The 27924-nt window shown below is 45.2% G+C and overlaps 1 protein-coding gene across 10 annotated transcripts; it reads right to left on the bottom strand.

The window, feature by feature from the left end:
• Positions 1-54: 54 nt before the first annotated feature.
• Positions 55-26512, bottom strand: LOC140456969 (uncharacterized). 10 transcript variants are annotated; one of them, XM_072550831.1, is made up of 8 exons: positions 26351-26495; positions 25995-26115; positions 21465-22456; positions 20254-20754; positions 16121-16196; positions 15576-15633; positions 6027-6169; positions 55-2419 (listed from the first exon to the last, which is right to left on the bottom strand). In XM_072550831.1, exon 8 carries the CDS (start codon positions 2137-2139, stop codon positions 826-828), a length of 1314 nt encoding a protein of 437 aa, XP_072406932.1. In that variant the 5' UTR covers positions 2140-2419; positions 6027-6169; positions 15576-15633; positions 16121-16196; positions 20254-20754; positions 21465-22456; positions 25995-26115; positions 26351-26495; the 3' UTR covers positions 55-825. The 10 variants fall into 10 exon arrangements, with proteins under 10 accessions (XP_072406932.1, XP_072406933.1, XP_072406929.1 ...); XM_072550832.1 differs by having other exon boundaries at positions 20254-22456; positions 26393-26512; XM_072550828.1 differs by having other exon boundaries at positions 55-2415; positions 20254-22456.
• Positions 26513-27924: the final 1412 nt, after the last annotated feature.

Raw genomic sequence — 27924 nt, 5'->3', positions numbered from 1 at the left:
AGGCAGAAACCATCGTAACATTAAAAAAGTATTTAGATGCACACTTGCAATACCAAGACACATATGGCTATGGATCAAATACTGGAAATGGAATTTGAGTAGTAAGGTGGTTAGTTTTGATTGGTGCAGTCTTTTTCTTTGCTGTGACTTGGTGAACCACTCCTTTCATAACCACAACACTGCCTGAATGAGATCACCAAGTGGCTGCGTAATGGTGAGAAATGGATTTTTGGGGAATGCCAAGTCCAAGCAACATGGAGACAAAAGGAATGTTGGGCATGAAGGAAGCCACTTGCAAAGACAATGAGTTCAAGGGGTTTTTTTTGCCTCAAGGCAATGATGATGGAATTAAAGGTGAGAAGTACAGAACCAGAAGAGAGAGTGAATGTTAACAATATCAGCGAACATGAGGAAGCTGTGGGTAACAGTTTAATGAGAATACAGTCAAAGCAGCAGGTGGTGCGACTCGTGCACAAGATGAGATCTGATCGGATGTGACAATAATAGGAGAGAAAGCTGGAGCAGCTTTCACAGAAAGAGGAATTCAGAGTGGGTTTGACTGATGGCCTAGTGGTGGGGGAGAAAGAAGCACAGGCAGCTGATCAATTGTTCCAATTTCAGTTACAATTCAACAAAGAGAGAAGAGAGAGGGAGATCCCTTCAAAGTGAACTGGCAAGGGTGTTAACAAATTAGGCAGACTTATGCTGAACTGTTTTATTTGACTATTTTGCCAAATATTAACATCTGTGGGTGAGCTAAACATCAGCATTCAACATAGCTCCATTCCAGTTGTGGTTAACAGCAAAATTGAGCCACTGCTGTAGTCACTTGTGAAGTCGCTGGTGGCGAAGCAAGTGAGCTGACTGAGTAAATCTCTTCTCACACATTGAGCAGGTAAATGGCCTCTCCCCAGTGTGAACCCGCTGGTGTATCAGCAGGTTGGAGTTTGTCGTGAATCCCTTCCCACACTCAGAGCATGTGAAAGGCCTCTCTCCAGTGTGAATGCGCTTGTGTACAGTGAGGTCAGATGATCGCCTGAATCCAGACCCACACTGAGAGCACTTGAATGGTTTCTCATCAGTGTGAATACGTTGATGACGCATCAGATCTGCAGAACTTTTAAAGCATTTCCCACAAATTGAACACTTAAAAGGTCTCTCGTCAGTATGAACATGTTGATGGGACAAAAGACCCTTGGAACTTTTGTAGCACTGCCCACAATCTGGGCATTTGAAAGGTCGCTCCTCACTGTGTACGTGCTGGTGTGCTATGAGATGAGATGACTGAGTGAATCCCTTCCCACACAGTGAGCAGGTAAATGGCCTCTCCCTAGTGTGAACTCGCTGGTGCGTCATGAGGTAAAATGACCGAGAGAATCCCTTCCCACATTCAGAACAAGTGAATGGCCTCTCTCCAGTGTGAATTCGCTGGTGTATACGGAGGTCAGATGACCATCTGAACCCAGTCCCACAGTGACAGCACCTGAAAGGTCTCTCCTCTGAGTGAACACGCTGATGGGACATCAATTCAGTGGAACTTACGTGGCCTTTCCCACAGTCCGGGCACTTAAAAGGCCTTTCTTCAGTGTGAACCCGATGGTGCTTCAGCAGGTTGGATGGCCGAGTAAATCCCTTCCCACACTCTGCGCAGGTGAAAGGCCTCTCTCCAGTGTGAACTCTTTGGTGTGCACAGAGATCATATGATCGACTGAACCCTGTCCCACACTGAGAGCACTTGAACTGTCTCTCCTCAGTATGAGCACTTTGGTGACGTATCAGTTCCCCAGTCATTTTAAAACCCTTCCCACAAACTGAGCATTTAAAAGGTCTCTCATCTGTGTGAACATGTAGATGGGACATTAGTTCGCTGGAACGTTTGTAGCAGTTCCCACAATCTTGACATTTGAAAGGGTCAGCATGAGCTCGCTGGTGCCTCAGCAGCATTGGTGATTCATTGGTGATTCCCTTCTGACATATGGAGCAGATAAATGGCCATTTCTCAGTGTCAGTATGATGGTGAATTTTGTGAAATTCCAGATCAGAAATGTAACTAGCTGTCTGCTCGCAGTCCCCAGTTTTCCATAGTTTCTCCCCAACATGACTGCAAAAAGCCAGATGACTGTCTGAACCCTTGCTCATACGCAGAACACATATTTGGTTTCTCTTTTCTGTGAACAGTGCTTTTTCCTTCCATGTTCAAAATCTGAGGGTGTTGTGATAAAATGAGAGATCCTGGTGCGATCCTGGTCTGAAGAAGAGTCATAATAAACTTGAAATTTTAACACTGTTTTGCTCTCTATTCAGATGCAACCAGACCTGCTCAGTTTCTCCAGCATTTTAAATTTTAAGTCAGTTTTCAGTAATATTTTGCTTTTATCCGAAAGGAATTTTTGCATTGGATTCCCATCTTTCAATCTTCCTTTTCCATGAAATTGATTTAAAATAAAAGAAAAAGAGATTAGGAGAAAAGCCACAAAAAGATAAAGTTAAATTGTGTGAAAGCATGACTCTGAAAATGCATCCATTGTTTTCTTAGGTCAAAACTTAACTAATCTCAGGCACTTCTAGCCAGTCTTATACATCCCAGTTCCTATAAACCTTGAGGCTTTCTAACATTTGCCTGTCTGTGCATTCACACCAAATCTTAACCAGCCACCACACCTGATTGTAAGGATGTCAGCCAGTGGAACCTCACAGAATATGAGTTCCCTGATTGGAGCTGTTAATCTGGTGTAGTCAGGGAATCCTGGCTGGCATAAAAAGGTTAAGCATTAGAGATACTGACACTCTGGTGTGTGACTCTGTGTGAGGCAGTACTATAGTCAAGGACTGTTCATGTGTAAATGAAGAATTACTTGGTGATTGGATACCAGCCTCTATAGAGGCCATGCTCACTGACCTATAGGCTATTTAAATTATTTAAATTATTGTTTCCAGACATTTCCCCATCACTGAAGTAAAACTGTCTGGCCTGTTGTTACTGGGCTTCTTTTCACAAGCTTTTTTGAACAAGGTGTAATGTTTGCATTCTTCAGCTTCTGGCACCACTGTTAGAGCTAAGGAACCTGAAAATATTACAGAAATGCCACTACAATTCTACTCTCACTTCCCTCGCTATTCTTTGGTTTATCTCATCCACACTTTGTGCCTTATTCATATTGAGTTCAGATAGCCTATGTAACACCACATTCTTATCAATTTTAAAATATTCAAATGACTCAAATATCTAGTCTTTTACTATGACCTGAGCAGAATCTTCGTCTTTGAGAATGACTTATTTAATGACTGACTGAGAATGACTGTCTACATTGCAATTTTGGTCCTATTCAATATTTAACCTCCTTTACAATTTCAAAGCCTAAACAAGAGTTTTAAAATTTCCCACCCTGTTGACTGCTGTTGAATTTCAAAATCACTTTTCTACTTATTTTATTTGTTGTTTCATCTTCCCTCTGAACTTTCTGTATTCAGCCTAGTTCTAAATTTTCACTTTCTATTTAACGTGTAATATGCACAATTTTTCTCTTTTACCTTAATTTTCTAAGATCATGAGATATAGAAGAAGCAGGACATTCAGCTTTTCAAGTCTGCTCTATCATTCAATAATTCTCAGCCCCACTTGTGTCCCTTTTCCCAATAATCTTAACTTCCCTCCTGAATAAAGATCTGATCAACTGGTCACTGTGCCCAAATGTTCTACACTCACACTTGACCCAGTTCATTGCCAAGAAGGTCTAGGAGTGCTTCTTTTTTTCTTTTAAGACTAAGTACGCATTGCTGTGGAAAACTTTCCTGAACACACTCTTACCTGCACTGACCTTTACATAATCTCTATTCCAGCAGAAAAACAAAATATTCCAGGTGCTGAAAACCTCTGTGAGAAACAAAGCTCACACACCTCAATAATTGCAGTCCGAAACAAAATCTGAATCAGCAGTGTCCTTTATTTTACACTTGCAAGTGGGTATGATGTCCAGTGCCTATAAGGTAGAGGACATACACACACCAAATTCAATTCATACACAACATTTATATGATTTGATTTCTATTGTTTTACACTGTTCACTCCCCTGTTTACATTCTCCACTTCCCTAAGACCGGCCCCCATTACCCCTGTTTATCTCTTGCCTTATCCGGCCTTCTCTGTGACAAAATGCTTATTTTTGGCTTCACAAGGCTGTTTGACCTCATCCTGCTGTAGGTCATTGTTAGGCATATTCTTTCTTCATCATTATCTACCCCCTTCATCTGTGCCTTTCCCAAGGCCGTTCTGATCCCTATGACCCTTTTAATTGGGGTTTGTTCCTGTGTTTTTGTAAAAGTGGGAAGCAGATGTTTATACCTACTGTTTGTACAGGCGTATCTAGCTTAACTTCATCCCCTCACAACATCTTATCTATTTGCCCGTAATGTCTACCTTCTGACATACAGTTTTAGCTAATACAAAAACAATTATATATTTCCTCCACATCGTTTCCATTCTTGTTGACTCAGCTCGTAGCTAAAACAATTACACACTGGCGTGAGTTCATTTTACTTTGTAAAATGGAATTGCAGAATTGCAGAAGTAACATTAATTTACCTATATCCCACACCTCACACAGGGAACGCTGGAGAAACTTATCTGCGCAAATATTTGGAGTACACTTCCTCGACGATAGTTTGGATAGATCAGTTGTATAGATTGCCACTTTCGAATCACTCTCATCATGACAAAACAAATTTAACTCACCAATGGCAATACTTTTACCTTTCCCCAGCACGTCCGCTGTCTAGGTCACATCGTGTCTGGAACATGCGCAGTGACAGTGATGATAGTGGGTGGAGATGCTCTTTCTTTTCATCCGCTGTGTGGATGCGGGGCAACGGGGAGGGTTTATAAATACTTCCAACCTCGATTAATAACCTCCAATTGCTCTATTTTTTGTTCCTGGGGCCTTTACCTGGGATCAGCTCCCGGTAACGGCCGACATCTTGGATCCGTCGGGTTCAGGGCGCATGCGTGTGAACTTGATGCTGCTGTGAGGCAGGCGAGGATCCGAAACGTGCGGTTGTGCCTTTGGATTATAGATTCCCCTACAGTGTGGACACAGACCCTCGGAAGAGTAACGCACCCATTTATCTCTTACTAATGCACCCAACACTATGGGCAAGTTAGCATGGCCAATTCACCTGATCTGCACATCTTTGAAATGTTGGAGGAAACCTATGCAGACATGGGGAGAATGTGCAAACTCCACACATACAGTCGGCCGAGGCGAGAAGCGAATTCAGGTTCCTGGCGTGGTGAGGCAGCAGTGGTAACCACTGAGCCGCCGTGCCGCTCTAAGGCTGTGTTAGTTAGAAAGTATCCCATTGCACATCCTGCTTTTGGATTTTGTTGCTGATTGTGAGTTATTTTAATTTGTTTGGATTACGTATTGGAAGAACTAAAGCTACCCCTTTAGGTAGTTATACCGAGGTTACAAACTCACACATTGAATGTAGATATAAAACACGTGGACTGTTTTCACCTCCCTGGTACTTTATTTCTTCTAGTTAATGTCACAGTCTTCTGGTGGTCCCAACTGGATGACAAGTTCTCATCCCTGATAAACATGATGGAGCCAGTTTGTGATTTAATGACAAAAATCTGGAAGCTTTTATGGTCACTATTCCCTAGTACCAGCCCCAAAAATTACCAGATCCATTCACTTTGATTCCATAAGCTGCCTTTATTTTTCTATTTCATTTCACATCCCTTTTTCTGTTAAAGATTAATTCCACAGGAATTAAGGATGAACAGTCATGTAACATGTCAAATAACACACTAGAATCTGACAAACTTGTGGAATGTAATTAAAGCTGAATATTATTGGATTTTAAATATGGATGGTGGATGCATCATTCACAGTGAAGAGAAAATGTGCTCAGATTGTGTGTGTGAATGAGACTTCAGTTGATCATGTGACTTTTTGAAACCAAACCAATGCCACACTGACAAAAAAAAAGTAGATATCTGGGGAATGTAGGAAGGGTTTAATTACCTGTCCAAGCTGCAAACACATTGGTGCAGTCGCCATCAGGGAGAAACCATTCACCTGCTCCATGTCTGAGAAGGCATTCATGAAGTCCTCCCACCTGCTGGCTCAACAGTGGATTCACACTGGATAGGGGCTGCTCCCCTGCTCTGAATGTGACAAGGAATTCATTCAGTGATCCCATCTGCTGACACACTAGCAAGTCTAGACTTGGGAGCAACCATTCATCTGCTTCGAGTTAGGAAGGATTTCTCCCAGTCATCCAGCTGTTTAAACAGGTTTACACTGAGCAGAGACTTCACCTCAGGAAATAACATTACCAACCTAAAATAAGCAGGAATATTCAGCAGTGATTCACCTGAGACCCACTGAGGTTGTTACCTAGTAGCGTGATGAAACATCTGGAATTGAACCTTCAAGCTCAGCGAGCAAACCTACATCCAAAACCTCAACCTGAGCTACAAATCTTCTCAAAACTCGTTAAGACCCTTTAAGTGTGCAGACTGAGGGAAGTGCTATAAAACCTCAAGTAGACTGATGTGCCATCAACACTGGGGAGAGACTGCTCAGGTGCTATCACTATGGGGCCGGGTTCAGGACACTATCTAGCCTCACTGTACACCAGCGAATACACACTGGGGACAGCTGTTCACCTGCTCTGAGCGTGGGAAGAAATTCATTCAGTCATCCAGCTTGGTGAAACACAGCAAGTTTACAAGTAACCTCAGCAGTTGGATGGTTTTGTTTGTTCATGGGATCATGACACCACTAGCTCAGCCAGAATTTATCATCTATTCTAACTGCCCACCAGATGGTTTGGACTCAACCACATTATTATGGGTCTGGATTTATATATAGGCCAAACGAGGTCGGAATTAACAAAGGTTCACAGACAAAATGGCACAAAGAGTTGCTTTTTGGTCTTTTATCCTGTTTCTGAAATGATCATGAATAAATTCTTGCAGCTGATTTAAATAAGAAAGATCAACATGAGTTTTATTCTAACAGGGTGGTCATTACAGGAAACTGGAAATGCTATAATTCTAGTATGTCAGATGGATCAGCTTTTGTTCAATGTGTGCAGGAGGGTTTCCTGACACGGTATGTCAAAGAGCCGACAAGAGGGGAGGCCATACTGGATCTAGTGCTTGGTAATGAAGCAGGCCAGGTGTTTGATTTAGTGGGAGGTGAGCACTTTGGAGAGAGTGACTATAATTTGGTTACGTTTGGTTTAGTGATGGAAAGGGATAGGTACATGCCATAAACCAAGAGTTATCAATGGGGGAGTGGCAATTATAATGTGATTAGGCAAGACTTAGGATGCATAGAATGGGGTAGCGAAATGGGGACAATCAAAATGTGGAGCCGGTTTAAGGAACAGATATCGCCTGTCCTTGATAGGTATATCCCTGTCAGGCAGGGAGGAATTGATGAGGTAAGGGAACCGTGGTTTATTACAGAAATGTGCATGTCATGTTAAGTGGAAGAAGAAGGCTTATGTGACGATGAGACAAGATTATTCAGGTAAGGCGATGGAGAGTTAGCGAGGAAGGATTTAAAGAGAGAGTTAAAATGAGGAAATAGAGGACATGAGCAGTCTTTAGCAGGTAGAATAAAGGAGAACCCTAAAGCGTTCTATAGATATGTGAGGAATAAAAGGATGACTAGGGTAGGAATAGGGCCAGTCAAAGACAGAAGTAGGAAGTTGTGTGTGAACACTGTGGAGATTGAAGAGATGCTAAACCAATATTTCTCATTGATTTTCACTCAGGAAAAGGAGAATATTGTCAAGGATAAGAATGAGATACAAGATATTAGACTAGAAAGGATCAGGTTAGTAAGGAAGAGGTGTTATCAATTCTAGAAGGAGTGAAAATAGACAAGTCCCCTGGACCGGATGGGATTTATCCAGGGTTCTCTGGGAAGTTAGGGAGGAGATGTTGTAGCCTTTGGCTTTAATCTTGAGTCATTATTGTCTACAGGTTTAGTACCAGAGGACTGGAGGATTACTTTCTTCTGTTCAAGAAGAAAGTGAGGACTGCAGATGCTGGAGATCAGAGCTGAAAATGTGTTGCTGGAAAAGCGCAGTAGGTCAGGCAGCATCCAAGGAGCAGGAGAAAAGATGTTTCGGGCAAGGCAGCAAGTGGTGGTTGATATTCAGCCTGGAGAGCGGTTACGAGTGATGTGCCACAAGGATCTGTTTTGGGACCACTGTTGTTTGTCATTTTTATAAATGACTTAATTGCAGCCATTGGTGGATGGGTTAGTAAGTTTGCAGAAGACACTAAACTTGGTGGAGTACTGGACAGTGTGGAAACGTGTTGCAGGTTGCAGGGGGACTTGGATAAACTGTAGAATTGAGCTGAGAGGTGGCAAATGGAGTTCAATGAAGATAAATGTGATGTGATTCACTTTGGGAAGAATAACAGGAAGGCAGAACACCTCATCTTCCACCTCGGAACCCTTCAGCCTCAGGGCATTAATGTGGACTTCACCAGTTTCCTCATTTCCCCTCCCCCCACTTGACCTCAATTCCAACCTTCCAGCTCAGCACCATCCTCATGACTTGTCCCATCTGTCAATCTTCCTTCCCACCTACCTGCTCCACCCTCCTGTCTGACCTAGCACCTTTACCCCCACCCATTGCCCTCTCAGCTATCTTCTCTCCAGCTCCACCCTCCTCTCAGGGAGAAAGGAGCAGCAGCTACTGCTTTGCTGGGCAGGAAGGAGCTGTTTCACATGCTCGCAGCCCGACATTCGCACTCAGACAATAGGGAACTCTCATTAGCCAGAGGTCCAGGCTGCTTCTGGTCCTCCAGTCCTTCCCATTGGTCACATTGTGACGGAATGGAGCGAAACACAAACTCAAATGCCATGGCATGACCTTAGCCGAATGATGTTTCAAAGCTTCTGCCAATAGACAAAGTGGTTGCTGTGACAACTGACCAATCAGATTGAGGGAGCTGTTCCCGACCTAAGCCAACCTTACATGTGTGTAGCGCTATTTCTCCATTGTGAGGCATGACCTGCTGCTCACAAACCCATGCTGACTATCTTTAATTAAACTATGGTTTTCCAAGTAATAATAAATCCTGTCTCTCAGAATACTCTCCAGTACTTTGCCCACCACTCACATTAGACTGACTGGTCTGTAATTCCCAGGATTATCCCTATTTCCTTTCTTGAACAAGGGAATAACATTTGCCACCCTCCAATTATCTGGCACTACTCCAGTGGACAGTGAGGAGGCAAAGATCATTGTCAAAGGCATAGCAATCTCTTACCTCGCTTCCTGGAGTAACCTAGGGTATATCCCAGTCTGGCCCAGGGGATTTATCTATCCTTATGTTATTCAAAATTTTCAGTATCCTCCTTCCTAACATTAACCTGGTCTAGCATATCAGTCTGTTTCACACTATCCACAGAAATGTGAAGGTCCCTCTCAGGAGTGATTACTGAAGCATTCATTAATAATCTCCCTAACTTCTTCTGTCTCCAGGTACAAGTTCCCTACGCTATCTCTGATCAGGCCTATCCTCATTCTAGCCATCCTCTTGTTCTTCATATAAGTTAGAACGCTTTAGGATTTTCCTTAATGCTACTCACTAAAGCTTTTTTATGCTCTCTTCTAGCTCTCCTAAGTCCATTCTTCTGTTCCTGGCTACACTGTAACCCTTTAAAGCCCTGTTTGATTCTTGCCTCCTCAACCTTAAGTAAGCTTCCTTCTTCATCTTGACTAGTTGTTCCACAACCCTTGTCTCCCCAAGGTTGTTTCCTTGCCTCAGTGGGACAACCTGTCTAGCACTATCAGTCGGTAGTTTCTTCCCCCTCCCTCAATTAAATACTTTCCCATACCATCTACTCCTATCCTTCTCCATAGGTATAGTAAAGGTCATAGAGTTGTGATCACTATCACCAAAATGCTCCCTCACCAAGAGATCAGACACATGGAGTGGTTCTCCGCCAAGCACCAAGTCCAATATGGCCTCCCCTCTAGTTGGTCTATCTATCTATTGCATCAAGAACCTTTCCTGCACACACTTGACAAAAGCTGCTCCATTCAAACTATTTGAACTAAGTAGGTTCCAATCAATATTAGGAAAGTTAAAGTCACCTATGACAACAACCCTGTCACTTCTGCACCTTTCCAAAATCTGCCTCCATGTTCTGTTGCTATTGGGGAGCCTGTAGAAAACTCCCAATAAAGTAACTGCTCCTTTCCAGTTTCTCACTTCCACCCATAGACAAACCCTCCTAAAATTCTGTTTAACTGGACCAATCAATCCCAAACATTTCCAATTTGGCAGGGATGATACAATTCTGTTTAACGGGACAGGACTTTATGAACGCCAGCAGAAACAGACTGTGATGAACATGGCTCAGTCATGGATGCAACTAACAGCAATCATTACAGTTACTCATCAACTCATTGGTGTCTCTGCTGTTTGGATGATTGAGTGAATCCAAACTCACATACTCAGAACATACGAACTGGCTCCCCTCAGTGTGAATTCCGTGGTGTACACTAAGTTGAGATGATTGTTTGCTGCCAGTCCCACAGTGAGAGCACTTGAATGGCCTCTCCCCAGTGTGAATTCTCGGTGCATACTGAGTTGAGATGATTGTTTATAGTCAGTCCCACAATGAGAGCACTTGAAAGGTCTCCTCTGTGAACACGTTGATGACGTATCACTTCTCCTAAAAATTTTAAAGCAATTTAGTCTGGCCATTTAAAAGATCTTTCAGTCGTGTGATCTTGCTGGTGTGTCAGCGGGGGTATGACTGAGTAAATCCTTTCTCATACTCCAAGCAAGTAAATGGGCTCTCCTTGGTGGGAAATTGCTGGTGTTTCAGAAGATTGGCTGTCCAGGTGAATCCATTCTAGAGCATGTGAATGGCCTATCCCCAGTCTGATTGTGTTGGTGGAGAATAAATTCAAATGATCTCCTGAAACCAGCCCCACAGCATCTGAATGGCCTGTCATTGGTATGAATATGTTGATGGTGTATCAGCTGATCTTTCTCTATGACTAACTTAGAAAATATGTTTATAAAATAAGTTTATCTGAAGAAGACAAAACAATAATGCTGATTTTTCACAGATGTTGCCAGACCTGCTAAGCTTTTCCAGTAACTTCTGTTTTCGTTTCCTATTTATAGCATCCTGTTACTTCAGTTATTATGTTCATAAAACTGTTCATCAAAAGGGAAGGACAGGAATTCAACACTAAGAATTTAGTTTCCATTGAAACTCTAATGTTCTTCAATACCCCTCATATTCTCCACCTGACTATTGTGGTTCAGGAACAAATTACTGCAGATGCTGGAATCTGGACTGAAAGACAACAAACAGAGGTCACAGAAAGTCAGACAAAATCCATGAGAGAGCAAGCTAACTTTTCAAGTCTAGATGAATCTTCATCAGATTAGTCCAACACCAACACCCTCCCTCTGCAAGCACAGAAGATGAAACATCTGCCCCTTCACTTCCTCCCTGCTCCCCATCCAATGGCCTAAACAGTCTTCCCAGATGAAACAGCATTTTACCTGTACCTCTTCCAATCTTGTGTATTGTATTCACGACACCCAATGCGGCCTACACTATATTGCAGAAATCAAACACAGACTGAGTGTCCGCTTTGCAGAACATCTCCAGTCTGGACACAGGCATTACCCTGACTTTCCAGTAGCCAGTCATTTTAACACAGCTTCCTGCTTTCATGCTGAAAGCATGCTGAAGTGTTCCAGTGAATCACAGCACAAACTGGAGGAATGACATCTCATCTTCAAACCAGGCACTTTACAGCCTTTTGGACTCAACATTGAGTTCAACACCTTCAAATTGTGAACCATTTCTTTCCTTTTCGCTTGTTACACTCTGACACCATTTCCTCTCTCCCCTCCCCCCATCCCAATGGGACAGTCTGTTCTTCCCAGTCTGAAAATTAGACTCACCATTGTTTTGCCATTCTCACCTTCGGATTACTTAATCTGAGCTATTAACATCTTTTGTCCACAAGTACCCTACATCCACTGGGCCCACACCTGTACTATAAACTCTTAGCTCGTCCACAGTTCTGATGAAGAGTGATGGTGGTACAGTGGCATAGCACAGTACGCCACGGTGGCTTAGTGGTTAACACTGCTGCTTCACAGCACCAGGGACATGGTTTCAATTTCCACCTCAGGCAACTGTGTGTGGAGTTTGCACATTCTCCCTGTGTCTGCGTGGGTTTCCTTCAGGTGCTTCAGTTTCCTCCCACAGTCCAAAGATGTGCAGAAGTGTCAGCTTGCTCTCTGCCCCAGATGCTGTCTGACCCACTGTGATCTCCACCATTTGCTGCTTACGCTATGTTGTTCGAAATACTGCCCGCCTACGTCTTTAATCAAGGTTCCTCTTAGATAACTAAGACAGTACCCATGAAGATGATCCCGTTCCTGTTGAGAAGCTTGTAACTGTTAGAACTGCAGCTTGTTGTTGGGCTCTGCACTGAGGAGTGCGGCCAGTTCTCAGGGGTTCCTTCCTTCCCACTCCAGTGAGGAGTGGGTAAAGATCAGGAAGCTCCCTGATTGGTTGTCTGGCCCAGCCTGATCAAGTGAAGAAGCCCTCCCTAAAGAAGGGCTCATGCCCGAAACGTCAATTCTCCTGCTCCTTGGATGCTGTGCTTTTCCAGCAACACATTTTCAGCTCTGATCTCCAGCATCTGCAGTCCTCACTTTCTCCCAGCCTGATCAAGCTTGTGCTATGAGGACCTGGGCTTCACTGCCGAGACAGGCCAAATAGGTGTCTCTGATTCAAACGGCGCAACAGTGACTTACTTTTCAGTGATTAAATTATTCTCAACATGTTTACAAAACCTCCTAATCCACCCTCCCAGCTCCATAAACTGGAGGATGATCACGCCCGCCATGATGTTCCACCCGCAGAGTGGACCACCCACATACCATTTGCTCCATCGCCCAGTGTTGCAGCAAATTGACAGCGGTTCTGCATCAATAGGGGGGAGGGGACAGGACTGGATGTCCCATTTGGAGCGGATGGTCCTCCAATGAGTCAGAGTGACTGAGGGACAGGGCTGAATGAGGGAGCTGGAAACGATGATCCTCCAACGAGTCAGAGTGAATGAGTGGTGGAGCGGGATAACCGAGCTGGAACTGGATGGTCCTCCAACCAATAGAAACATAGAAGGTAGGAGCACGATGATTTAATATGGCCCTTCCAGCCAGCTGCACCATTTATCGCCATCATTGCTGATTGTCCAACTCAATAGCCTAATTCTGCTTTCTCCCCATAACCTTTGATCTCATTCGCCCTAAGTGCAAGATCTAGCCGCCTCTTCAATGCATTGGCATCAATTACTTCCTGTTCCTGTTCAATAAATTCCACGCGTGCACTCTTTGGGGGAAGAAATGTCTCCTCAAATGGTCCACCCCAAATCCTCAGACTGTGATCCCTGGGTCTGGACACACCCACCATTGGGACATCCTCCCTGCATCTACTCTGTCTCCTCCTTCTAGAATTGAAATCTCTAAGAGATCTCCCCTCATTCATCTGAACTCCAGCAAAAATAATCCCAACCTCATCAATCTCTCCTCATATGTCAGTCCAGTCATCTACAGAATCAGTCTGGTAAAATTTTGCTGCACTCATTAAAGAGCAAGAGCATTCTTCCTCAGAAAAGGAGACCAAAACTGCACACCACATTTCAGGTGTGCCCTCACCAAGGACCTGTATAATTGCAACAATGCATCCCTGCTCCTGTTTCTCTCAGATTCCAGGAGGTTTCCTCCCTTTTACATTAAACAGGCCAAGTGCAGGGAAATGAGCTGTGCATGGAGAGACATTTTGATCCACGTGGACCAGTTTGAGCCAAAGTGCTGCAGGACTCTATGACTTTATAAATTGACATTTTCACAACTGCTGGGACTAATCCACTATGTAAGGATGTTTGGAAAATTACAACCAATGCATTCTCTATCCGTTTATGCTTGTTTTAGAATCATGGGATGTAAACCTTCATGGTCAGTGGTCTTATCTGACGTTAGCCCATCAGTTTGTCAAATGCGACTTCATTCCACATCTCCAACCCTCTCCCGTATTCTTCAGTCTACATTTGATAGTCTGTTCTCAAGGGGATGATTTACCTTGATATAATTTAAGTCTTCCACATTACACATTACCAGATACAAATTAACTGAGCCCTTTCAGCATCACTTGCCTCTTTGGACAATTACAGAAACACGCCTATCTGTAATTTATCCCTCTGCACAAAGAAAGGCTTTTGTGGTGAAGGAAGAAACAGAAATCAATCTTTATTTGGTATAGATTTAATTAAGGAGTAAAACATTTCATGTCTGTCTGCCCTGACTCTGTCAGTAAATCAACAAGGTAAAAACAATGACTGCAGATGCTGAAAACCAAATACTGGATTAGTGGTGCTGGAAGAGCACAGCAGTTCAGGCAGCATCCAACGAGCAGCGAAATCGACGTTTCGGGCAAAGGCCCTTCATCAGGAATAAAGGCAGTGAGCCTGAAACGTGGAGAGATAAGCTAGAGGAGGGTGGGGGTGGGGAGAGAGTAGCATTGAGTACAATGGGTGAGTGGGGGAGGAGATGAAGGTGATAGGTCAAGGAGGAGAGGGTGGAGTGGATAGGTGGAAAAGAAGATAGGCAGGTCGGACAAGTCCGGACAAGTCAAGTTACTGAGCTGGCAGTTTGAAACTAGGATGAGGTGGGGGAAGGGGAAATGAGGAAGCTGTTGAAGTCCACATTGATGTCAGTAAATGTCTCTTTATGTGTTCTCCAGTCACCAACAAGTTTACTCAGCATTTGATAAAATTAACAGCTGGAGTCAGTGTTACTAAAGTGTTTATCCTGTGTGGCTGCCAAGGTGTCTCAGCAGGTGGGATGATTGACTGAATCCTTTCCCACACTCAGAATAAACGAATGGCTTCTCTCCAGGGTGAAGCCACAAATATCTCAGCAGCCTGGATGTCTGACAAAATCCATTTCCACACACAGCATTTTTCACAGAGGGTGGTGCAAGTATGGAATGAGCTGCCAGAGAAAGGGATGGGGGCTGGTGCAGTTACAACATTTATAAGGCATCTTGATGAGTAAATGAACAGGAAGGGTTGAGAGGGATGTGGGCCAAATGCTGGCAGATGAGGTGAGATTTATTTATGATATCTTGTCGGCATGGACAAGTTGGACCAGAAGGTCAGTTTCTGTGTTGTACATCTTTATGTCTCTCCCTGTCTTTCTCTCTCTCTATGATGTATTGCTGCAATCTGCTCCCAGTTCAGACATAGAGTTGTGTTTGGGGCTGTGTCAGTGGGAACTGGATTGCTTCCACTTCAAACCAATGTTATCCAATCATAGCCCTGAGGGCAGTATAGACACAGAGATTGTGGGGATGGAGGGTGGGGGAACTGAGGTCAGTGTGGGCGTGTGCAACAGAGACTGGCAGGGGGGGCGTGTGCGACAGAGACTGGCAGGGCACATATGTCTCCAAATATGGGAGAGATTTTAGCTGATTTAATTATGTTAGACTTACCATTGAATGTTCTGATGTACAGTTTGCTTATCCAGCTGTCATTTGATATTAAGTGTGTCTGGAAAAATCAACAAGAATTAGATAAAATATAATCCCTCAGCCCTGACCCCCTAACAATGTCTGCTCCCTCAGCACTGACCCTCCAATAGTGCCCGTTCCCTCAGCGCTGACCCACCGACAGTGCTCACTCCCTCAGCGCTGACCAGCTGACAGTGCCCACTCCCTCAGCGCTGGCCTGCTGACAGTGCCTGGTCCCTCAGCACTGGCCTGCCGACAATGCCTGCTCCCTCAGCAATGACCCTCCGACAGCGCACACTCCCTCAGCACTGACCCTCCGACAGTGCCAATCCCTCAGCACTGATGCTGTGACAGTACCCTCTCTCTCAGCTAATCCTCCAACACTGCCCGCTCCCTCAACACTGATCCTCAAAGTGCCCGCTCCTGCAACGCTGATAGTACGCACTCCCTCAGTACTGACCCTCTGACAGTGCCCGTGCTCTCAGCATTCTGATTGCAGCCTGGTCCTGGTTCACTGTTATACTCACTTGCACAGTTTTCAACAAGTTTTGAAGCAACCAAGGACATCATCGGTGAATTCCTCTGCTAACTGATAACAGTGTCCTGGAAGTAAAGGAAACAGAGAGGTGAGTTGGAAAACTCCTTGTCCCTGTCACCTTTGACCAATTCCTGCCTAATTCTCAGCACAGCCCAAAACCCACAGATATGTTTCGGTCTCTCCTTAGCAACAGGCCCCTAACCCTCAACAACTCTGGTCTCATCCTCAGCAACAGGCCCAATATTATAGCTGTCTTCTATTTCATCCCTAGCTTCGGTCCAAAATCCTGACCAATCCCCATCTCATCCTTGACAAAGGCCTCATACTATGGTCAACTCCGCTTGCATCCTTAGCCACAGGCGTCAGGTCCCGACTAATTTCTTTTCCATCCTTAACCTTTGGCCCCATACCCTATCTACCAACATCCTTAGCAAAAAGGTCCAATTCCATTGCCATCTCAACACTGGCTTGGGTCCCAAACTCCGTCCAACTCCTATCTTATCCTCAGTAACAGGAGTCAAACACCTGGCTAGGTCTCATCTCCTCATTAGCAACAGCCCACAAGGGTCTGTAGCTTGTTGCAGGATATGTGACTAGCCATGTAAGTAATATAGACCTATTACTGAAGCCCCACTTCTCCCAACCACTGTGATTGGTGTAATTGCAGTACTCCACCCCAGGAGCCAGCAGATAGTAATAGTTGGCACAGCCACAGGGGAACATTATGGTGAGTTGGAAGCAGGAACAGACTCATGTCTTTTGGAGGTTGGTGTGGGTGGAAAAGAGGGGAACAGTCAGGGCTGGAGTGGAAAGGTGTGTCAGGAAAGGTGTGGGCTTCAACATTGAAATTATCAACAGAAGGATTAAAAACCTGAGGAATAGGACTGACGCCTAGAAATGTGAACCTTAGCAACAGGCCAGAAAGTCTGAGGTCTTGGAATAGCAACGGGTGTAGAACTGGAGGAGATGACAGAGATAGGGAGGGGGTACAAGCTGTAGGAGGTACCGAGGGGTGTAGAGGCCGGAGATTACTGAGATAGAAATGGGCTGGAAGAGGTTATAGAGAAAGGGAGCGAGAGTGTGCACGAGTCCTTGGTGACCAAGGAGATAAGAGGCTGTTCCCTTTCCTCATACAGACAGAGGTCTGTAGTGCTGCATGAAAATTAAAGCCAGTGACCTCCATGAACTGGGAATGATCCTAGGAAGGAGGGAGAGTCTCTCTCTCTATCCAACCCCCTTTCCCTCACATGAACTGACAATCCTCGATGAACACTCACGTGCTCGCCTCATTCAAGGGTCCTTCTTTGAGAGTAATGCACTATGAGATTCACGTAGGTGGACAGTGTCCCACTCCTTCAGGGCATCCACAACAGACAGGGGCCAGTTATTAAAGCAGTCTGCAGGTGGAATCACACTCTGTACGGGGAACATGGGGGGTTGGGGAGGTGGGGGACTGGTGGGAGTGCTGAGTAGGGAGTTGCAGCTCATCTCTGATCATACCGTATGTCCGGAGCCAGGAGCATGGGAACTGAAAAGGTGCTGCTGCACCGCCCCACCAGGTTGAACAGCCACCGGAAACAGGGTCCAGGCACGGACGGAGCGGAAGTGGTTGGGGTCAGGACACCACTGCATCCATCTGCAAATGTATTCTGATCCTTTCCCCTTGTACCATACCCTCCCACTTTTCCAGAACTCATCACCTCGAAGCCGATCTTCCCGGAGCTGTTGAGGGGGTGGGGTGGGGGGAGGTGGTTGTCTGTGGGTCCATGCATCCACCTCCCCATTGCCATCTACCTATTGGGGCCAGATTTCCAGAGCTGATGATTCATGCCGCCCCTCTGGGTTGATCAGCCACAGACTCAGACGCTGCAGGATGGTTGCCCAGTGATCTTGGGTGGATGGTCCGAGAGCTTTACCCCAGGGACCCTGATTACGGGACAAGACGTACAGGGTCTCCTGGGTCAAAAGGTCCAACGCCCTCAGGTCCACACATACACTCACCTCAGTCTGGGATAAGAGTACTGAGAGCTTTAGTCTGTATGCAATGCCCTGCTGTCCTTGTCCTGGGGAGTGTTTGATAGGGGACAGTGTAGAGAGAACTTTACTCTGCATCTCAAGCCAAACTATCCCTGTCCCGGGGAATGTTTAATGGGCGGAAAGTGTTGACGAAGTTTTCCTCTGTATATATTCCCTGTCCCTGCGAGTGTTTGATGGGGAATAGTGTAAAGAAAGCTTTACTCTTGTAGCTAATCCCTGTGGAGGCTTACAGACTCTCAGATGTAGATCACGGTGGATGGGAAATGCAAGGAAATAATGAGCTCATTGCCGAGCAACCACGTAACCCACAGTAGGTCTGTGGCCTACTTTTTCAATACAGTGGTCAAGGCCAGAGATTGTTAGCTTGATGACATACAGCCAGACTCCCTGATGGTCTGCATTGGTGACAATAAGTCACAGGAGTGAAAGTAAGGCCATTCGGCCCATTAAGGCCACTCCGCCATTTAATCATCGCTGTTGGGCATTTCAGCTCCACTTACCCACACTCTCCCAGTAGCACTTAATTCCTTGCGAGATCAAGAATTTATCAATCTCGGCCTTGAAGACATTTAACGTCCCGGCCTCCACTACGCTCCGTGGCAATGAATTCCACAGGCCCATCACTCTCCTCAAAAAAAATGGAAGGAATGTCTCCTCATTTCCGTTCTAAATTGACCCCCACTAATTCTAAAGCTGTGCCCATGTGTCCTAGTCTCGCTGCATAACAGAAACAACTTCCCAGTATCCAACCTTTCTAAGTGACAAACATCAGCTCATTGTCATTAGATAGATCAGCAAGTAAAATTGGTCTTTCCTGTTGATCATTAATGAGCTGAAAGCCAATTTTCCCACAGCCCAACAAGGTAGGCCACACTATCGCTGAGGTCAGGTGGTGGGGGAGCAGGAAGAGAAAAAGCATTTTACCAGCACAGAAACTGAATGCTACATGTTATAGGAGGAATTAATTTGACAGCTTTAAAGGTGGTTTATATATAGAATAAGATACCTGGGAGTGAGTTACAGACTGGAATCTAATCGAGGGGTTCGGAGTGGTTTATGTATAGAATAACAGATACCCAGGAGTGAGTTGGAATTAGAATCCCTACAGTCTGGAAACAGACCCTTCAGCCCAACAAGTCCACACCAACCCTCTGAAGAGAGACTCACCCAGACCCATTCCCCTACCGTATATTTACCCAGACTAGTGCATCTAACCACAGATCCCTGAACACTACGGGCAATTTAGCATGGCCAATTCATCTAACCTGCACATCTTTGGATTGTGGGAGGAAACCAGAGCACCCGGAGGAAACATGGGGAAAATGTGCAAGTCCACACAGCCCAAGGCTGAAATTGAACCTGGGTCCCTAGTGCCGAGAGGCAGCAATGTTAATCACTGAGGCACCGTGCCGCTCCAGTTACAGACTAGAATCTAATCAAGGAGTTTGGGATGGTTCATATTTCGAATAACAGATACCAGTGAGTGAGTTACCAACTAATGAGGGGTTCGGGATGACTCGTATATCAAATAATAGGTACTGGGGAGCGAGTTACATACTGGAATCTAATTGAGGGTTTCGGGGTGATTTATATGTACAATAATAGATATCTAGGAGTAAGGTACAGGCTGGCATCTAAGGAGTGTTCTGGGTGAGGTTTTTGATCCTCCACCTTTAACTTATGGGAGTTCAAAATTTGGAACTTAAGGTAAGAGGAGAAAGATTTAGAAAAAGACCCGAGTGACAGCTTTTCCATGTGGGGTGTGTGGAATGAACTGCCAGAGGAAGTGCTGCACGTGGATACAATTACAATGTTTAAAAAGCATCAGACGGGGATGTGAATAGGAAATATTGAGGGATTTGGCCGAAATGCTGACAAACAGGACTAGGTCAGATTGGGACATCTGGTCAGTGTCGATTGGATCTAAGGGTCTGTGTCCATGCTGTCTGACTGTATGAGTGAATCCTTTCCCACACTCAGAGCAGGTGAATGGCCTCTCCCCAGTGGGAACTCGCTGGTGCATTTGCAGATTCCCTCTGCTGTTAAAGCTTTTCTCACAGTTGGAACATTTAAAAGGTCTCTTACCCGAGTGAATGAGTTGGAGTAAAGTGAGATTGAAAAGTTGAGCGAGTCCTTTTCCACACTGTGATCAAGTGAGCAGCTGCTCCCCAGTGTGATTATGTCAATGAATTTTCAACTGGAATGGAAATCTGAATTCCTTCCCACACTCCTCACATTTCACGGTTTCTCTATAGAGCCTGGTGTCTTTGTGTCTTTCCAGATGGGATGGTTTGTTGGGAGTCACACCCACATACAGAACACATGAACAGTGTCTTGTCGCTGAATGGTGTAATATATTTTCAGATTGTCTAACTGGTTAGAGCTCTTTCCACAGACAGTGTACTGGAACACTCACTGCAGCTGCATGTGTCTCAGAATTTGTTCAACCGCATTTTGAATAAAACTTTCCACAGACAGAACATTTCTCCCTTGATGGTGGAAGGCTGATGATTTTTAAGCCCTGCGGGGGGGGGTCAGTCTGTCAGATTTTGACATGATGGTCAGTTGAAGTCTCCATCCAATCCACTGTGAAAGAAGATCAAAGTGTCAGCATCAGGAGCAGCTCACGACAGAAAAAGACAATTTGAGAACCTAAGATGAGAAGCAATCAATCGAACAGAAGCCAAACTCCGCAGAGGTTCCCCAGAAAGCTCTGTCTCCAAGGTTATTCCTATACAGATGGCCAGGGAAGGGAGACTGACAGGCAGTGATCACTTCAACATTTGGGGTTGTGTTCTAAACTTTTTTTTAAATTTCAAAAATATACTTTATTCATAAAATATTTTGATGGTCTGTACAGTTGAACATGCCATACATAAACATTCTATTTCTTTGCATTCCGAAACAGAGTAATTGTTCCTATTTACAGGTCTATACGATTATATTTTTAGCTGAGGCGTCAGCAGAGCCCAAATGACTGCGCGGGCCCCCTGTTCTTCTTTAGGCAGGTAGACATTACACGGTGGTCTTTCCCCATCGCCGCCTTGGCGGCAGCTGCCCCAAGCTTCAGCGCGTCCCTCAACACGTAGTCCTGGACCTTGGAATGTGCCAGTCTGCAACACTCAGTCGGGGTCAACTCTTTCAGTTGGAAGATCAACAGGTTTCGGACCGCCCAGAGAGCGTCCTTCACCGAGTTGATGATCCTGCAAGCACAGTTGATGTTCGTCTCGGTGTGCGTCCCAGGGAACAGATCGTACAGCATGGAGTCCCGCGTCACGGCGCTGCTTGGGACGAACCTCGACAAACACCATTGTATTCCTCTCCAGACTTCTTCTGCGTAGGCACATTCCAGAAGGAGGTGTGTGACAGTCTCGTCCCCCCCGCAGCCACTTTGAGGGCAGCGTGTGGTGCGGCTGAGACTCTGGGCATGCATAAAGGATCTCACAGGCAGAGCTCTTCTCACCACCACCCAAGTCTTGGTGCTTGTTGGAAAGTTTTGGCGATGAGGCATTCTGCCAAATGGCTTTGACAGTTTGCTCAGGGAACCGCTCGATAGGATCCGCCCTCTCCTTTTCCCGAAGGGTCTCCAGGATACTACGTGCTGACCACTTCCTGATGGACTTGTGGTCAAAAGGTGTTTTTCTTCATAAACTTCTCCACAAAGGACAAGTGATACGGAACGGTCCAACTACTCGGAGCGTTCCGCGGCAGCGAGGCCAGGCCCATCCTTCGCAACACCGGGAACAGGTAGAACCTCAGTACGTTGTGACACTTGGTGTTTGCATACCGGGGATCCACTCACAGCTTGATGCAGCCACACACAAAGGTGGCCATCAGGGTGAGGGTGGCATTGGGTGTATTTTTTCCCCGTTGCCCAGATCTTTGTACAGCGAGTCCCTTCAGACCCGGTCCATCTTTGACCTCCATATAAACTGGAAGATGGCCCAGGTGACTGCAGTGGCACAGGTTCTGGGAATAGGCCAGACCTGTGCCATGTACAATAGCAATGATAGTGCCTCACACTTGATGACCAGGTTTTTTCCCACGATGGAGAGCGACCGTAGCTTCCATCTGCCCAGTTTCGACCTCACTTTGCTGATACGCTCCTCCCAAGACTTGGCGCACGCCCCAGCCCCCCCCCCGAACCAAATACCCAGCACCTTCAGGTGGTCGGTCCTACAGTGAAGGGGATCGAGGATTGGTCAGCCCAGTTCCCAAAGAGCATGGCCTAGCTCTTGCCTCGGTTTACCTTGGCCTCCAGTTCCAAATCCTCTGGTGTGTGGGGAATCTAGAATTAGATTAGATTAGATTACTTACAGTGTGGAAACAGGCCCTTCGGCCCAACAAGTCCACACCGCCCCGCTGAAGCGTAACCCACCCATACCCCTACATCTACATTTACCCTTTACCTAACACTATGGGCAATTTAGCATGGCCAATTCACCTGGCCTGCACATCTTTGGACTGTGGGAGGAAACCGGAGCACCCAGAGGAAACCCACGCAGACACGGGGAGAACGTGCAAACTCCACAGTCAGTCGCCTGAGGCGGGAATTGAACCCGGGTCTCAGGCGCTGTGAGGCAGCAGTGCTAACCACTGTGCCACCGTGCCGCCCACACGGCATAGATTTAGGGTGAAGGGGGAAAGATTTAAAAGCAACCTCAGGGGCAACGTTTTCACACAGAGGGTAGTGCATGTATGAAATAAGCTGCCAGAGGAAGTGGAGGAGCCTGGAACAATTACAGCATCTAAAAGGCAACTGGATGGGTATATCTATAGGAAGGGTATAGGTGGACATGGGCTATGTACTGGCAAATAGGACCAGATTAATCTAGTATATCTGGTCAGCATGGATGACTTGGACCAAAGGGTCTGTTCCCATGCTGTACTTCTCTGACTCTCGCTCCAACCTCATCTGCAATACAAACCCATCCCCACCATTAGTTTCCTCCACAACCAGTTTGCTCCCTCAGCCTCCTGCAGCTGGTTTCAGTTCGCTAGTTCATCTGCAGGTGATGTGTATAGTGATGTGGAAGTGCTGGGATTGGACTGGGGTGGGCAAGGTCAAAAGTCTCATGACACCAGGTTATAGTCCAACAGTTTGTTTTAAATCACAAGCGTTCAGAGTGACATTGTGCATGAAGAAGCAGCAGTACTCGGAGACCTTGGGATTCCAAATAAACCTGTTGGGACTATAATGTGGTGTCGTGTGACTTCTGACTTTGCCAACCCCAGTTCAACATCGACACATGATGGCTGCTTTCATAGGAGAGACAGACTGACTGGGGGCAGACAGCTGGAACAGCAGCAGATACTCTAGTGCTTCAAGTGACCATTCAAATACTTCTTCAATACTGTGATGGTTCCTAACTGAACCACCCTTTCAGGCAGCAAGGTCCAAACTCCCACCAACTTCCGGGTAAAATAAATCAGACTTAAAAGCTCCTCTTAACCTTCTCATTTCAACCTTAAAGCTAAGGTTATTGATCTAATTACTAAGAGCAAATGTTTCTTATTTTCTACCCTCTCTTGTGCATCTTCTAACAGTGAACAACTCAATCTTTTCAGTTCAAAGTGTGGAACTAGTTTAGCTCGGGATTACGGTCAGCAATGGACTGGTTGGAACAAAGGGTCTGTTTCCATGCTGTATGAATCTATAAACCCAGCCTATCTAATCTGCCTTCATAGCTGGAAGGCTCCATCTCAGTCAACATTCTAGTGTACCTCCTGTGTATTCTCTCTATTACCATCATATCCTTCCTGTTGCGCAGTGGCCAAAACAGCATGCAGTACACAAGCATGTGGTCCAACATTTTATGCAACTCCCTCATAAACTCCTTGTGCTGGTATTCAATGCCTGACTTAATAAAGACAACGATCCTTTCTGTCTTCCTAACCATCTTATCACCTGTATTCTTCAAAGATTTCTAACATGCACACTGATATCCCTCTGATCCTTTGTAATTCTCAAGATACTACACTGTCTACTCCCTTACCTTGTTTATTCTTGCAACATTAACCACCTCATATCTTTCAGGATTAAATTCCATTTGTCATTGCTGTGCCAATCTGACCAGCCTGTCTATATTATCCCAAAATAGACTACATCATGTGCATTAGCTTTATTTACACATTTTGCCAAGTCCTCAGAAAACTTCATCAGTTAGAGCTGATCTCCCTTGACAAAGCTATGCTGACTTTCCCCAATTCGTTGTGATCTCAACAAATGGTGATTATTTCTGTCCCTTAGAATGTTTTCCAAGACATTTCCTGGCACAGATGTCAGACTCCTGGCCTACAGTTCCCTGGTCTATCCCGACCACTCTTCTTTACTTCTAGAATATCAGCTGTTTTCCAGTCCTCAGGCAATTCGTAAGTTGATGTCAGGGCCCTTGAAATTTCCTCCTGAGCCTCCCACAGCTCATTTGATAATCATATAATTTAAACCTTATCAAGAATTCAATTTCAAGCCTGCTAAAACCCTGAAGACCTCCTTGCGCTTCTATTGTAATTTGTTCAAATAGATCTCAGTCCTGCTTCCACACTGTCTGCCACTTTGACCCTCAATGGGCGCTGCTCTTTCTCTGGTTGTTCTCTTGCCCCTAATATTCCAATGAAACGCATTTGCAGTTTCTTTGAATTCCTGAACTTTTCCACTAACTAACTAACATAGACAAATTGTGAAAGGCTTTGGAGGTGGGAATTCTTAAATAAATGCAAGAGAACTTCTCAGTATTGCAAATGCTCCATAGTGAGTCTACCCACAGCTCCAACTCTGCAAAGCGGTTAGCCAGTAGCTGCAGGTGGACACACTTCCTGTATACATTGCCATCAGTGACACTAGAATCATCCCTTATATATACGTTATATAAGGGCAACACACCAGGGGTCTGAGGTCTCTTGTCATGACTTCTCTCAAAATTAAGCTTGTTACTCCTTTTACAGAGAATCCAATAGAACTGGGATCTTCCTTTGATTCAAACATTTCTGTTATACTCAAAAGCTTCTACCTTTTTTAGATTACTTACAATGTGGAAACAGGCCCTTCGGCCCAACAAGTCCACACCGCCCCAAACCGGAGCACCCGGAGGAAACCCACACAGACCGGGGAGAACGTGCAAACTCCACACAGTCGCCTGAGGCGGGAACTGAACCCGGATCTCTGGCGGTGTGAGGCAGCAGTGCTAACCACTGTGCCACCGTGCCGCCCACTTTAGCTGATACATTATTTTTAAAATCTGTAAGAAAACACTGCAAGTATCACTTACTAATTGGCTGGTTTGATTGGGCCCATTTCACTTTCTGAACTGACTGATTAAGACTAAGCATGGCATTCAGTCTTTGGGCTTCGCCTTTTCCCTGTCTTCCCTCACTCTGTTTTCACCCAACTCCAAAGCACTCTCATTGAGCCAAACAGCTTTCAGTATAGCTTTGTTGTTTTAATTGTCTGCTCTCACACACACTGCCCTCAGCCTCCTCTACTGTTCCAATACAATTCAACAGGAGCTTAGGAAACAGCATCTCATCTTTCAATTCAGACATTTATAACACATCAGACCAAGGATCTGGATCTTTCCACTTGAAAGGGTGTTGGGACATGAGACCACAAGGAATTTTAAAATCAAGTTTGCAGTATTCGAGAAAACAGAATTTATTGGTTAAAATTATGAAATGGATGACTGGAAGGAAAAATGACAGTTCTTTCAAAGAGGCGAGGTGTATTTTGGATAAATCTGTGGTAATTTAACCACGAATTTGAACAACTTGCTGCTTTTTGATTTACAAACATATCAGAAATATTTTCCCCACAGACAAAACAGACAAACCTTTTTCCTTCCACAATTAAATGCCAATGATGGTTGAGATCCATGATCAGATCCGAAAGACTCTGCTGGACTGTCACAACTTGTTTTGCGATCCCGCACTCAATTATTCTGAATTAACATCCTGTAAAATGAATTCACAAAATAAGAATCACGGTCGGCCCAGAATAGAAATCTAGAAATGACAAACATATCTTTTGGTTTGAGTTTTATGTGTAAATACCCCTCTTCAAATCACCCCTCCCCAACTAGAACAGGCGCATGCGCATAGCTGCATCGCTGCCCCCCCCCTCCATAAACATGGCGGCAGTAATCCAGGCATATCACTGCCTAAATTCCGCAGCCATTTCCACACTTACTAGAAACGCAAGACCTCGAGTTTCTCTTTAGGGTCTAACCACCTGCATCAAATAATCCTAAAACTTCCCAGGCCAGACTGACTCCAGTTTTCTCCCTTTTTCCATTGTATCTCCCGCACTCACACACCGCCTCAGTCACGTGTGGTGTTAGTGGTCACGTGAAGGTCCCGCTGGCCCCACCCCTCATTCACTCCCATTGGTTGGATATACAGCCAACTACCCCCCCCCCCACACACCCCCCAAACTTTTCTTCCTTTCTCTCCTTGGGGATGTGCTTCATGTGCATGTGGCAGTAACACAGTGCACAGGGGCTGGGAACTATCCAGCCCATTGGAGGTGTACTCTCTCCCTCCGGAGATACTGCAAATCTGTTCCAACTCCCCTGCTACTTGTCCAAATCCTTCCTTAAAGCGTTAAATTCCAAAACACTTTTCAGAATAGCTGCTGAACCTGTATCCAGCTGTCTCGAATGCTCAGAAGTTGATGAATGAAATAATCGCCACATTTTCGCCCTGCATTATTTGCCAATTACCTAATAGTGGTGACCAAAAATTGTGACAACTTCTCTTTCTCTGTGAAAATTAAGTATCCTAGAAATGAGTCTGCATCTCAACTAAATCACTGCTTAACTTTCTCAGCTCCAAGGAGAATTAAGTTTCTGCTGCCTCTCCACAAAACAAATTCGTCTTAACTTTAGTTTATTGATGGGGTGTGCTCTTTATTGCACAGACCAATATATATTGGCTTTCTTTATTTGACTTGTAGAAAGTGGTAGTTGTGAACTGCCACAATTCATCTGCTGTATAGACATCACTGTGCTGTTGTAGGATAATCTGCATTCTCACAACCTTCCCTCTGTGTTTAATCGCTTCCTGCCTCAGAACTTGCATTGTCTCAATCATCCCAGCATCACAATGCTCTCTATCTCTGTAATCACCTCCACCTTCACAATCCTCTGTAATCTCCTCCAGTGCCAAAATTCCCACTATCTCTATCATCTCCTCCAGCCTCACAAACTTCCCTATCTCTGTAACACTTTTCAGCTCACAATTCTTCTGATCTCTGTGAATTTATCCAACCTCACAATCCTCCTGTCTCCATAATCTCCTGCAGCCTCACAATCCTCCCATTTCCATACTGTCATCCAGGGTCATAACCTTCCAATTCTTTAATTTCTTCCAGCTTCACAAATCTCTCAGATATGTGCTTTCCTTTAATAACAGCCATATGTGGATTTCTCCGCTTTATGATGGCTCATTCAGATTCTTGGTCCCTGTGCTCCGGAATCTCCTCTGAACTGCTCCATCTCTCTAGCTCACTTTAACTTCAGTTTAACTCAGATCAAGAGGAATGCAACAGATATTAATTGGGGACTCGATAGTTCGGGGCACAGATAGGCGGTTTTGTGGGAACGAGAGAGACTCACGTTTGGTATGTTGCCTCCCAGGTGCAAGGGTACGTGATGTCTCTGATCGTGTTTTCCGGGTCCTTAAGGGGGAGGGGGAGCAGCCTGAAGTCGTGGTCCATATTGGCACCAATGACATAGGTAGGAGGAGTGCTGAGGATGTTAGACA

Source organism: Chiloscyllium punctatum, chromosome 31 (assembly GCF_047496795.1).
Source record: "Chiloscyllium punctatum isolate Juve2018m chromosome 31, sChiPun1.3, whole genome shotgun sequence".
NCBI lineage: Eukaryota > Metazoa > Chordata > Chondrichthyes > Orectolobiformes > Hemiscylliidae > Chiloscyllium > Chiloscyllium punctatum.
The sequence above is the reverse complement of the archived record's forward strand: the minus strand, read 5'-3'. Positions and strand labels throughout refer to the sequence as shown.